The sequence below is a fragment of the Uloborus diversus genome, chromosome 9 (assembly GCF_026930045.1).
Source record: "Uloborus diversus isolate 005 chromosome 9, Udiv.v.3.1, whole genome shotgun sequence".
Lineage (NCBI taxonomy): Eukaryota > Metazoa > Arthropoda > Arachnida > Araneae > Uloboridae > Uloborus > Uloborus diversus.
In genome coordinates, this window is record NC_072739.1 from 85,965,580 (window position 1) to 85,979,714 (window position 14,135).

The 14,135-nt window shown below is 30.6% G+C and overlaps 2 protein-coding genes across 3 annotated transcripts in view; one reads left to right on the forward strand and one right to left on the reverse strand.

Moving 5' to 3' along the window:
- LOC129229406 (ribosomal RNA processing protein 1 homolog A-like) overlaps positions 1 to 11,165 on the forward strand; it is a 28,488-nt gene extending 17,323 nt beyond the window's left edge. For both annotated transcript variants that reach the window (XM_054863707.1, XM_054863708.1), the window contains exons 6-9: positions 504 to 568; positions 5,373 to 5,469; positions 6,494 to 6,591; positions 11,031 to 11,165. In XM_054863707.1, coding sequence (XP_054719682.1) covers positions 504 to 568; positions 5,373 to 5,469; positions 6,494 to 6,591; positions 11,031 to 11,043 — 273 coding nt within the window. In that variant the 3' untranslated portion in view covers positions 11,044 to 11,165. The remainder of the gene's footprint in view (positions 1 to 503; positions 569 to 5,372; positions 5,470 to 6,493; positions 6,592 to 11,030) is intronic.
- The window catches only part of LOC129229408 (uncharacterized protein NKAPD1-like), an 84,679-nt gene that overhangs the window by 42,635 nt on the left and 27,909 nt on the right, over positions 1 to 14,135 (reverse strand). The window lies entirely within an intron of this gene.

Here is a 14,135-nt window from a genome sequence, read left to right on the forward strand (position 1 = left end):
TCTTGGGCATAGAAAGTTCACTAATCTTCCCATCTGAAATCAAAGCAAAGAACATAAATTTCTGTTTACTATGAAAATGTAACATCAGCAGTACAAAGGATAACTTCTTCCCTGAAATATCAGACTTTTTAACACTGATGAAACTGTACTGTGTTCTTTATTTTTAAGGGGGAGGGTGGGGGCAAGAATCTTTCTATTTTGAAGCCCAGACATCTATTTCCTATAATAGTATTACCTAAATCGGTATTTCATCCATTACCTCTACAAAGTTCTGGCTTTAGAATTATTTTGCGCTTAAACCGTACCCGCCACTAAATTTCCAATCTTCAAAATAATCTTAATAATAAAAATTTCTTGATCGATCAAAAAGCAGAAGGAAAGAAATTTTAAAGAACAAAATAATTTTTCATTGCATACATTAATTTTAAACTAATGATGCTTTTGTTTATGTAATTTTATGTTTCATTTTCCATACAATTTTTTTCTTTTTTTTTTTTCCTCAGCTAACTCCAGAAATGATCACATGGTTTTTAAATCCATACTTAATTGTCTTATGGAAGTGTGATGAGTAAGTATAAACATTTTTGTTTATTTTTTCTGTAAAAGTATAACTTAATTAGAAAATAAACTCCTGCAAAACTTTTTAACAATGACATAATGATAACTCTAAGATTATCAGGCGACTTGATACAAATGAAGAAGAAAGGAAGAATGGGAATGCAGGCTCTAATTACTCAAGTAACACACTTGATAACAATTGCCAGGTCAGTTGTTGGCTATTTTTAAGAATCAAAAGCATTGTTATAAATAAGAATTTAGGTGTCATGATGGGATAAGTTTCTAGGTATCAAAAATTTTTGATGTCATTTTAATGGATCAAATGTACATATAAAATTATAAATATTTTTAAAAATGAAATTGAAATGCTAAATATTTACGGTAGCACAGGTTTAAAGAAATGTGTAAAATATACAGAAGAAAATTATTTTTTACTACAGCTATTTGGTTGTATTTTAAAATTTTACAAATCCATACTTCACTAAGGACTCATTCATTAATTACTTAAAGGTCCCGAGGGAAAGGGGCATGGAAAATTCTCTACATACCATTACTTGGGGGGTTGGGGGGGGGGGGTTAGACCCATTCTTACATAATATTTTCCAAGTTGATATTTCATATTAGAAATTGCGCGTTCAAGTGGTTTGGCAGGGATCATATTTCATTTGCTTCTGGAAAGTAAACAAGAAGTTCTGTCTAGAACTATACGAGCCTACTTTCCCGTATACCCATACTACTTTTTAGTACCTGATCAATATTCTCAAAAATAGCTAAAATCACAAATTGTTTCAAACATATTTTTTTAATATTATAAGCTAATTTCTAGGAATGAAATATTCCTCACTCGTAATTCCTCGTAAAAAATAAAAAAAAATAAACAAATGAAATAAAAAAAAATACGAACAAATAAAATAGCAGCTCCTTTTAAACAAAGCAGCTAATACACTTTTTTCCATTTAAAAGAAATCTTTAACCGCTTTCAAAACGAAAAAATAATAATTAAAATTAATAAGCTCATTAAAATAAATACATCATATCAAAAAAAATCGTTTCTTTTTCCCCTGTTGCCAAAAATAATTTTTTAAATGAATTAATGCACTTACCAAAATAAATAAAAACAATAAAATGTCAACTTAAAGAAATACTTTTCATTGTCAAAAAAAAAAAAAAAATAATAATCGTCTGCGCATATCTTTATGTAGAAACATAAATGACTTCGAGTTTATTCCCCGAAAACTAAATACCTAAATTAAAACTTTAGCATGGAAATAAAAAAAAGTCATATCAACAATAATTATTTCGCAATTAAAACCATAGCTGCGGAGTCGGAGTCGATCTGTTAGCATAACCATATATTTTAGGTTCTTGGAGCAATTTTGTAAAAAGATAGAATGTATTTTAATTGTTTAAAACTCACCAGTAAATTCAAACTAGTCTGAAAAATAGGTTCCCGGTTTTAAAAGACGTGATTTATCCGGCGGGCGTATGTATGAAATCCCCAAGTGACTAAATCCCCGACAAGTCAATAACGTGTTTCGCCCATCGGCGGATGTGACGTCAGGCCTCATGAGTTGAGGATCTTTCTGCTGGTAGCAGTTAAGAATGTAAATTTAGGAAATAGCAACAGTTAAAGGATTAACTGTGAGTTGCTTTCAGATGCAACAGATGTAAATTTTGATGACGCCACGTCATTGCGTCGGGGTAACAGAGAAGGTTTAAATAGAAAGTCAATCAATCGATCTCTTATGATTTGCTTCCGTTCTGCAGACGGTGTGTTTTGATTTGAGCATGTGCGCTCAATAAGATTGATTTATCCACGCAGAGGACGTGGAGGTTTTCAGAAATGTTGTAACAAGATTCAATAGCCTGCTAACAGTGCAGGATGTTCTAAAACTGTGCCCTACAAGTAACGAAGGAGTTTTTTTTTAAGGAATATAAATTTGATGAGTTGATGTTTTTTTAAGTATTAGGCCTAACAGGGCCGGAAGGTTCGTCTGGCATGTACTCGATTACGGAGCCGGTCGGACTGGATTGAATCCACTATATGGTGAGGTAGCCTCTGCTAGTGGAAGGTTCCTGTTTTGCTTGAAGCTGGGCAAATAATTTCCTGTGCTGCTGTTTCTGTGGCAGGGGTGTGCCTGGGTTTGATTGACCATGGATTTTGGTCTGCTGTCCACGAGTGGAAGTTTTCAACTCGTCTGAACATCCGACAGATGGATGTTGCCTTCGTTGTTTTGTGTGCCAAGTTTAAAGTATGGACTGCCAGTGGTATGATTATTTAAAATAGTTTTCTGGATAGCTACCATCGTTGTGGCATGGCGTAGAGTAAATTTTAAAAATATTAGGAACGTTTTAGAACTGTTGATAATTTTTAAGTAATTGAATCTTGTGATTTTTCTCTGTGATATTTGTTTGTTGGGGGGGTTTTATTATTATATTTGAATTGTCAATAGGGGATTTACCTTTTATAAATGTTTGATTGTTTTTGCCTATTTACATTTTACACATGTTTTTGAATAAAATGTTATTTAAATTGAAATTCAGTTTCCATTGCTTCATTTTCTCCCGAACTTACCATTCCACATCCGTTGGTCTACCTTTAAGAGGCTAACACAATCTCATATTGAGATAAAGGAGTCGGAGTTGAATATCCGAGAATCGGACTCAGTCATTTGTCCTCCGTGTATAAATTTTTGCCAAAGCTACGAAGTCAGAGTCGAAGTCGGGGAGTCGAAGTCCGATTAATTGTCGGGCACAGGAGTCGGAGTCAGGTGCTCCTAAATTCTCAGAGTCGGAGTTTGGCGTCGAGCTATTTCCAATAAAATTTGTTTGAAGTAAATCCGCCTTCAAGTACGGAATCTACATTGATTTTTAGTATCCCCGCAGGCGCTAATGTTAAGGGATTTGAACTGTGCAAAATTGAACGGAAAATTGTTCAAATCAAAAAGATATTTTATATACAAGTTTTTTATCAAAAGTTTTTTCCTACAAAGTTTGTTTGAAACAAATTCGCCTCACAGTTCGGAATCGCCTTCAATTTCCCCGTAGGCACTAATGTTAAGTTTTTCTGAACTGTTCAAAATTGAACAAAAAATAGTTCAAATCAAAAAGTGAAATATGGGAATGTGGTGTACTGGCCGAGATCTTTCGAACAAAAAAAAGTTTGTTTGAATCGGACTATTCATTCAAAAGTTATTAGGGGGGGGGGGGGGACAGACCGACAGACATTTTTCCCCATCTCAATACCCAACTTTTCAATTTTTAATTTTTTGATATTTATTTAATTATTTTATTTATTTTTGACTTTTTTTTGTTTTTCACGATATTTTTAAGATGCATTAAGCCTTCTTTCATGCTTTTTTCTTCTTTTTCTGACTTTTACTGGGAAAGTAGGCTAAAAATGTGTTAGGATGAGCTGAATTTTACTTGTTGTTCAAAGAATGAATAGTGTAAAATATAATAAAAGATTCATACTGTTTGGCATGTTTTATTTTTAATTAGTATTGTATCATATACAAAAAAATGTCAAAAGTTTTAAATTTATAACTTTCCTACTGCTCCTTTAGATTCACTTCACAAAATTTGTTAAGTCCGTCACTTTTCTCATCCTCTTATACTTGGAAAAGTTTTTCAGTTTTCACTATACTGTATTTTTAGCCATACTTTTTCATTGAATTTGGAATAAATATTTTAAATATCAATTTATTTTGCATTCGAGAAGTTTATTTTTTCCGCCATCACACTGCAATTGCAAATATTTTTGAATCAAATAAAAAGCAGTATTCAGTTTCAAAGTGTGAACAAATTATAAGAAATCAGTGTTTGACCACATTTATCTATTCTATAGTAAATACAAACAATTGGCACATACTGCTGTGTAATAGTAAAACTAGTGAATAAAATAATTGGAAAGGAAACTTCATTATATTTCTGGAGCCAAACTAGTAATTTTAGAGCCTTGTTGCACCCTTACTACGGCCTCTATGCAGCTTCAACCACCTTACCCTGGCTCAAATTCGGTGATAATTGACCTTAATCCTGAATTTTGTCTAGCCATTTGGTAGCAAACTGGAACTAAACATCGCTCTTAGGGAACGGCATCCATAGTTTAGATGGTTCATAATTACCCCACTAGAAACCGTGAAAACATTATACCTATTAGCGCAAAAACAAATCTATTGTTTAATGGCATTAACTCTTACGGACCAAGATTGTGGAACACCTCACCCAACTGTTTAAAAACTATTAATAATCGAAATTTGTTTAAGAAAAGGCTAAAAAATTTTATACTCAATTCTACTGCAGTAAATTTAGGATAAAGTAGCGTATTTGTAATAGTATGCCTGGGTTCCGTTATAAAATTAAGACGTACTTCACTGCATTACTTGTGTTCTTTGTATGATTATGCATTTATTTTTTGTTAATTCTATCGTATGTATAAACTGGCCCTAAATTAAGTTCTTTTCTGAGTGGTGGGAGCTAGGCAGGCTATTGTTATAGCCTTTACTCCCATCAATCAGGGATTTTCAAATAGACTGGGTGAAATATATTTCTGTTTGTAATTTCTTTTTTCTTTTATTTTATATGTGAAATATATATTTGTTAAAAAAAATATTTCCCTGATTGAAATAAAATTAATTGAATTAGGGAAAAAAGAAAAAAAGATGCATTGTGTCTTCTATTTTTTCAAAAAACCTGTAAAAATTAATTGAAACTAGTAAATAAGAAGGATTGCATGTGACTTTTTTCCTTGCCTGCATACTCATTAGCCTTTGTGTATTTTAGTTTCATATTAAAAAAAAAAATTTTTACAGCTCATCTTTCCTTGAAAATGTATCAAAAGATGTCTTCCTATACCTATTAAATCAAGATGCTGATGAGCAAGAATTTCATAAATTTCCTGTTTTAAAGGTAAGTCCTGCAACTCTTAAAGATATTTGTCTGCATAGATAGGGCGTTTTTAATTTCAATTTAAGTATGAAATGCTACTTTTACCAATGGCAACTGTGTATTTAAGGTGAAAAAAAGTACTTTTAATAAACTCATCTAACAAAATCTCCTCAAAACTATTGTCTTTTCAGATCTACCAATATTTCTACTGTTGATGTATTGTGTAACTCATAGAACTATTGTACTCTAGTGTAATCTTAAAATAGCTGTTACTTTTCTAGCTATTTTTAAAAATTGTGCATATTTTTTTAATCAAAAATGCATGCAAAGATTTTTGTTCTTCCTTCTATTTCTTGAACTTATTTAAAGTGTATAATTTTTTTTGTGTTCTTAACACAAACTAGATATTTTGCTTTCAAGTGTTTAATTATTGCAAACAAAGTGTAAACAAAGGGCAGACCAATGTTTTTTCCAACATTGTTTCACTAGAATTTGAATTAATAATTTTTTTTGTTAGTTAGCAAATTAGCAAAATAGTGCTGTGTCTATGATTTTTTTTTTTTTTTTGTTATCAGTCAACTAAAAATACAATTAGGCCTATTTATGATTTTAATCCTTTATTGAATTTCAGAATATGTATAGCTCTATAGCTGCAAAAATAATGCTTTTGTTATGAATTTGGAAGTTAGATGTGCTGAAATTTTTTGTCCTTCCATTATTAACTGCTTATTTGGATTCTAATAAAACTTTTGAAAAATTCTAAACTATTTTAATAAGCTCAAAAAAATTGCTAATTAAAAATGCATGCTTAGTGCAGAAACCTTAAGTGAAATTGGTCTAATGAAGAATAAGGCAGAAAAAAAAATCTTTGCCCCTGTTGATCAGTTGTTCACTTCTCAGAAACCTTCAAAGCTTCACTTCTACACCATTGTCAACTCTGATTTTTGATAAGGCCAGTTATCTCGTAAAAATACTTTGTTTTTTAGTTCTATAAATCAGTAGTTTTGTCTCAAAAGTTATGTATTTAAACTTTTTCTCTTGATAGTTTGATGCAACTGAAATTCAAAAGTTGTTATTGGAGCATGCAACAAAACCAACAATCAGAAAATTAAATAGGAGTAGGATGTATGATGTTATTCAAGAGTAAGTAAAATATGCACTATGTAAGTGTTTTTTAAACATTAAATATTATTTTATTAGAATGGAAGGGCTCTCAATGTGTTATTTTCTTTCAAATGAACTCAAAGTGTTAAAAAATTTATATAATTGATGATGGAATTCCAGATGACTTCGATTTAACAATACCCGATTTAATGATTTCTTCAATTAAGTGATATATTTCATTGATCTGGATTTGACTGCATTGAATGTCTATGCTCCTTGATTTAACGATAACTTTTTCCAGTCCCTTGACAATCGTTAAATTAGGGTTATACTGTACTTCATTTTTTGCTCAATATTGTGTAAGGTGTTGTTTTTACTTAATGCTCTTTGAATATGAATAACAAAATTAAGACCTGTGTTCATTTCTAATGTAAAATTGCTTACTGAGCACTAGTAAAATGTAATATTGGTAATTAAGGATGTTTTTCCTCTTGTGCATCTGATGCGTATAGCCACATAACAAGTCAATCATTTGCATCTGTGCAATGATTAGTGATTCCTATTTTGCATTAGTTGTAGTGTCTCTGCTGCAAAATTATGCAAAAGTAAGTAGCAAGTTTTCATATAAAGCTATGGAGCAACGCAACAATCAAAATATACTTTACGTGGCTGATAGTATTAGTTTAAATTTATGTGCACTGTTGAGAACCTCAAATTTGAATAATTAAATAAAAGCTCTTTGTGAATTGCTGTATAATTTTGTTAAAAAAGTTAACAATTCTCTTGCTTCAGCGACAAGATACAGTACAACCTCATTTCTACAGGCTAACTGAAAGCAAAGCCAATTCAGACTAATGAAAATCTGGATAATATCGTCACCTACGTAAACAGTCACACGTAGTACATACAACCATGATAATCTTTTGACAAATTTTTGTTTGACTTTTTTTTCATAAAACTGAGCTAGTACAACTGGGATTTTGCACTTGGGGAGTTATACATTATTTCATTAGCTTGGTCTGGGGACATTTTTCATTAAAGGATAAAAAAAGATTTTCTATTTTTTTGTTTCTTCAGTTGTTTTCTATTTCTAGTCCTCAAATAACAATTTTATACTTTAAAGATTAAAAAAGAAAAATGTGTCATATTATCATATCTTGCATTCAAAATAGTTTGTGTGTTACCTTTCATGGCTCTAGTATTGTACCTTTTTGTTGGTGACTTCAAAGTTTGCTTATAGTGTGGTTATGAACGGCCCTTGAAAGATTCTTTAGGCTTGTTTATTTTCCAAATATTTTAAGCAAGTTATAGATTTTTTGAAATATTTTCAGCAGTGGCTGCTGTCAGTGATACGAAATGTCAATAAGATAACTTCTTACATTACATGTTTAGTATATTGTTGATCAATTCTAGTATTACTTTTAGTAATCCAATTTTAACTAATATGAGAAAATTAGATTGCGACTGCACTTTGTTTTGATCGTATCCGCTTCCTTTGAACAAATCATAGTTAAAACTTTTGATAAGTGGTCTAGTTATAACAATTTTGTGCATTGATACTATTCTTGAATTTTGATTTATAGTAAGTACTTATTGTATCAACCAAATAGTTCACTAAGTGAGTGATCATAATTGGTTTTATTTGCCAGTTATTTCAATAAAATGTATACCATATCAATGAGTGGTTTTTACATTTATAATTTATAATCAAAAAAGTCTTTTCCATCTTCCCAAGTATTTGATTGTTTTAAAACTTTTTACTAACTAAATTTAAAAGAAAATGTTCTTCTTTTGGTATTCAAAAGTTTTTCCTCACCTTCCCTAACTTTTCCAACTAATTTATATGCACATTATTAATTAAATAAGGGCAAACAACATCAAGAAACCTAATATTGTCCCCTTAATAACAAATAAATACCTTTTTGCTGATAATTAAAATAATCAGTTATCCAACGTTTTGAAGCATGAAAAATGCCCATTACAGTAGACACGTGTTCAATGCAAAGAAGTATGAGCTTCTGGATGAAAAGTCATCGGAAGAAAAGCAAAGCAACAGCTTAGAACAGGAGACTATAAATACCAAAAAATAGAAATTTAACAAAAACAAAAAAGACAAAATGTCACCTGGAGCCGAAATTTACTACATAATTCCATCAGGAAAAAAACCGTTAAGTAATAAATTTCTAAGAGAACCCATAAACAATGCAAATAATCCAAAAATGAAACCACTCTGAATAAATTAGAAGTAAATTTAGTGACAGGAAAAACTATGTATGGAAGCTTAACAAATGGAGAAATGCAGAAGAAAAAAAAACAGATTCATTTTGAGACTATTTCCATTGTTTATGGGTTTTTTTGGAAATTTATTACTTAAGTTTTTTCCTGTTGGAATTATGTAATAAATTCCGGCTCCAGGCGACATTTTGTCTTTTTTGTTTGTTAAATTTCTATTTTTTGGTATTTATATTGTCTCCTGTTCCACCGTGTTGCTATTTTGCTTTTCTCCTATGACTTTTCATTCAGAAGCTCATACTTCTTTGCATTGAAAAAGGTGTTCCTTGTAACACCGAAACACGTGTCTGCTGTAATTAGCATTTTTTGTGCTTCAAAACGTTGGATAACTGATTATTTTAATTGATCCCTTATTTAATGAACTTATTAAAAAATCATTTTGTATTATCTTTCGCAATGGAAACTTTTTAAATTAAAAATTTATGCAATAATCAAGCACTCTTCAACTATTTTTAAGTCATATTCAAGGTCAATAAAATTGGACATTACAGCAACTTGCTTAACACTAGAAAGACGGAAGCGGTCATTTTGACCGCAAACGTTTTTCAAATGCGCGTATTTGCTGCATTTAATTTTCAAACTCTTTTTCCTTCATTGACTTTTCCTAACTATTTATTAAGATTTTACAACACTAAATTTTTTTTCTGTAGGATTATTATTATAGTCGCTATACATGTTTATACCTAGAAAGACTGACTACGGTCATTTTGACCGCTAAGTGAACCTTTCTTTATGCATCCGCTTTCTTCTTTTTTCTCTTATCAGTTGTGTGTACTATGGACTATTGTTAGTTGTCAGGGTGAGTAATGTTCTTTTGAACTTGAGTAGTACCTGCTGGTCAGGTTTAGTTCTTTGAACTGTTAGGAAAATGCGAAACACCTGCTGGATGCATGTTTTCAGATTTCTGCTATTTGCACAGGAGGCTAAGTTGAGAAAGGTAAATTTGAAAAAAATGTGACTGGACATGTGAAATTACTTTGGGTCTAAAAAGAAGTAAATATAAACAGGTAAATTCTGAAAATGTTTGCTGGAATTCTTTTGTGCACCAAAGCATGTGCTTTGCTTGAAGCATTGACGTTTATTTTCTTCGATGATAATGAAGTGCTCAGTCACATAATTATCTTAATGATACTCGAGAATTACCGTTGACAAGCAAAACTTTTAGGAACATTAATTCCTGAAACTGTTGCAAATTTATCTAAAACAGATTATGATTCGAATGAACAGTCTGACTTATCTGAAGAGAAATATATTCCTAGCGATGATAATAGTTTGCTTTCATGAGATTATTGCGAATATTTTTCGGAGCCTAGATTTGCAGAAAAGGATTGTTCTTCTGAGTTAGAATCAGAAGAAACCTTGCTAATAAAAACTGATGCTCAAAATATAAAAAACAGTAAAAGAAAAAGGGAAAAGGGTCCGATGTCGAAAAAAGGGGAAAATTTCAAAAACAGAACTCTTATTTCTCCAATTTCCTCAGAGTCACCTCCACTGATCAATTTTGCTACTTATAAATAAGTATATACCTCAGGAAAAAGATTAAAATAGTGTGAAATTAAAGTATGCGGTAATAAATCTACGAGCATTTGTTCTGATTGCCAAAAAAAAAAAACTGTTAATGCCTAATATACAGGTGACGTGATAACATAAGTATTTCGAAATACTGTAAAAGATAGTAATGTACGGTATCTTGCGATAGTTAGATATTTTTTAAACCAAACACATTGATGGTTGATTATAGTACTTGTTAGTTATTACATGCTAAAAAAATTTCCTCTTTTTTGTACAAATTTGCTTTTTCTCAATGCCAATTGCGTTAAGCATGTGTATTTCACTTGATCGAACAAAAAATTAAAAAAAGAGCTATCTAAGACTTATTTGCAGACTATATTACGATTAAATTGTTAAATTAAACTCTGATATGTTGAAACAAATCTTTTCTATGGTCAAAAATCCCGAAAAGAGGAAATTTCCAATCTTTTAAGTTTGGCGGTCAAAGTGACCGCTGCTAGTCTTTCTAGGTATACGAAAAACGCCGTCTTTCTAGTGTTAATAATGGTACCACAAAAAAAAAAAAAAAAAAGATGGGATTGAAAATTTTTCTAATAACTTCCTTTTAATAGCAACAACTAAAAAAAAATATTTCATCTATAATATTTTAAATATGCATCATTTTTCATTTTCAGGTTTCATTATTAAGCCAGAATATGGGAAACAGTCAAAAAATCTACATTATTTTTGGAGTACAACAGACTATTGCCATAATACTGGTCAATAAATCTCAGGCATCACTTTGTAAATATATGTAAATAAAAAAAAACTAACTTTCATGGAATATTTCTTGTTTTTTCCAAAACAATATTTCCTTTATGTCCTGTATACATATCTATCTTTATACAGCCAAATCTTATTTTTATAAAGTTGGTGACTAAGAAACTACAGTTGGCTCTCTGTTTAACGACTTTCAAGGGACCACAAAAAATCATCCTTAAATAGAATGCTTTTAACACTACAGTGGACCATCTGGGACCGTGAAAAGCCGTTAAACAGAGAGCCAACTGTATTTGGTTACAATTTTTTTTTTACTTCAAAATTACATTGACTATAGGTTAACTAAAAAAGAAAAATAATTTTTTCTAACATGAAATTTATTGAGCAATCACGATTGCTTATTTTTCTCATTTGACTGTTTTGATGTTCCTATGATTTTATTTTCCCACCGCCTCCCTCTGCAGCACCACCGTCGACCGGCCTCAAGATGCTTCTCCTCTAGTGAAAACCGTCTCCAGGTTGTCCATATCCAACACAAATACATACATACACCTGCACACAAACATTCATGCCTGCACACAGACACAAACATCCACGCATACATACCCACATACTCATGCCTCGACACAAACACACTCGTGATTGTGAAAAACATAATTTGAATTCCAAAATGTCATAATTCAAATTAATTTATGTGTTTTTTTTATTAATGGTTTTATTTTGTCAGCAAAATTAATCCCTATGGGATTTTTGGAGAAATTTATTGCTTAACAGTTCTTTCTGAAAAGGAATAGTGTAATAAATTTTGGTCCCATTTTGTATTGTTTGCTTTGTTAATTTGCTATTTTTACTATTTTAGCTGTCTGCTGTTTATTATTTTACCGAATGGTTTTACATCCAAACGCTCACTATTTTGCATCAAAAAAGGGGTTCCCTGAAACAGCAAAACACATTTGCAGCAATCTGCTAATTTGTGCGATAAAACATTGATTGTTTTTTTAATGAAATTAATGGGTTCGAATTAGAAAAAAATGCAACAATCTGTAGCAAATGTTCATAATATGCAAACGATTGGAAATCTGAAAATAATATTTAAAAATGTATTTTATTTAGACAAAACTATACATAAATTTTATATGATTAATAATGTAAATTTTAAAACACATTTTATTTCTAGTCCACCTTAAGATGAATTTACTTCAAAACTGATTAAAATCAAGCATTGTTGAAACAAGTTTTCTTCATGAAGTATCGTTGCTTGATAATTTTGAAAGCGGCATGATTTTAAAATAATTGATTTTTGTAATTTGATTAGTGAGGACAATCATGAGGTGGACTATAGGCAAGGTTCATACCCTTAAGGGAGAAAAAAATTCAAGCACTTTTCAAGTACTTTTCAAGGCAAAAAAAATTTTTTTCAAGGCAATATCATAAATTTGTACTAAAAATATTGTGTGAAGATTTCATTCAATGCAAACATATAAATAATAGGTAATAATATAAAAAAAGTAAAGAAAAACAAAATTGCCTTTTCTACAACAACAGACTCTGATAAAAAAAGATCCACTGTGTTGAAAGTTTTTCTGCAAATGTCAGAAAAACTTGGTCATAAAGAGGAGCAGGTCCTACGAGGTTCAATTTTGAAATCTTCACATTCAAAGAAGGATATTTTATAGAATATGCAAGTTAATATTTATATATTTAAAAAAAAAAGAATCTTTTCTGAGTGATTTTAATTTTTATCAGAAGAAACCACAATGCCTAAATTCAATGGAATTGCTAGAGGAGGTTTTGATTGATAGTGGTTCATACACATATAAGGGCGGTTAGGATCAAAAACACAACCCAGAAGGCAATTTCCGGTTGCACTAAGTTTAATAGTATTAGACTTTTGATAATTATTTATGGGTATCAAAGTATAAATCAATTAATCGATTTCATACAAAATCACCTGTAAGTTTCACCGAGCTAATCGGGGGGGGGGGATAATTTTAACTAAGACCCCTATTACTTAAATATACATGTGTACAGCAACTACTTTTGATACATATAAAATTCATTTCTTATGTTAAAATACTTTATGAAGTTAAAATATTGCACAGATAAGTGCCTGTTGATAACCAGCAACAAGCAAAGGGCCTAACTAGGTTGGTCCTAGTCAATTTATTTGACCCCAATGAATATCAATGACCTTCCTTAAGCTATCTACCCCTTTGCTGATTACAGCCTCTTCTGGTAAGCTGTTCCAAATGCCCCACAACCCAACAAAAGTAGTAATTTTGAATATTTGAGGTAAAGGGGGAAAATTGGAAGTAGGGAGGTGAAAGCATAACAAACTCTACTGGATTTCCAGTGAATAACCAAAACACAATCACCTGTATTATATACCTGAATTATTTTAGCAGACATAAAAAAATGATGTACTTATAAATTCAACTTTACAAAATTGTATAACTCAACTTTATCATTAAAATACAAACTTTACGTCAAAATGTTAAGTGCTCAATCGCTTAAATTAAAAAAATTTTCAAAAAATCTGTAATAACCGAAAATTAGCTAATGATAAAATCAAAATTGCAAAATTAAGCAAGTATATATGTAATTAAACAAAACAAAAATAATTAACTTTTTAGTTATTAAAAATAATATAAACAAGCTAATCTTATGTAGCATGTGTCAAAATAATTTCTAATTGCCAAAAAATATAAAAATATTTACAAGATGCAAAAGGGTTGAAACCTCAAACAAGAGAAGCAAATTGTCACGAATTAAGTTCAATGCTGGCATGTTTCCCATAAAATAAATTCATTAATTTTTTACTAAAATTAAACAAAATACACCATAAAATTAAACATAATCTAAGGTAGCATGTATGAAAATAACATCTGATTAGCCAAAATATTTAAATATTTGGAAGATGCAAAAAGATTCAAATTTCAAACACGAGAAGCAATTTTCCGCGAAGTCCGAGTAAGTTCAACGTTGGCATGTTTTCTATAAAATAAATTTATTAATATTTT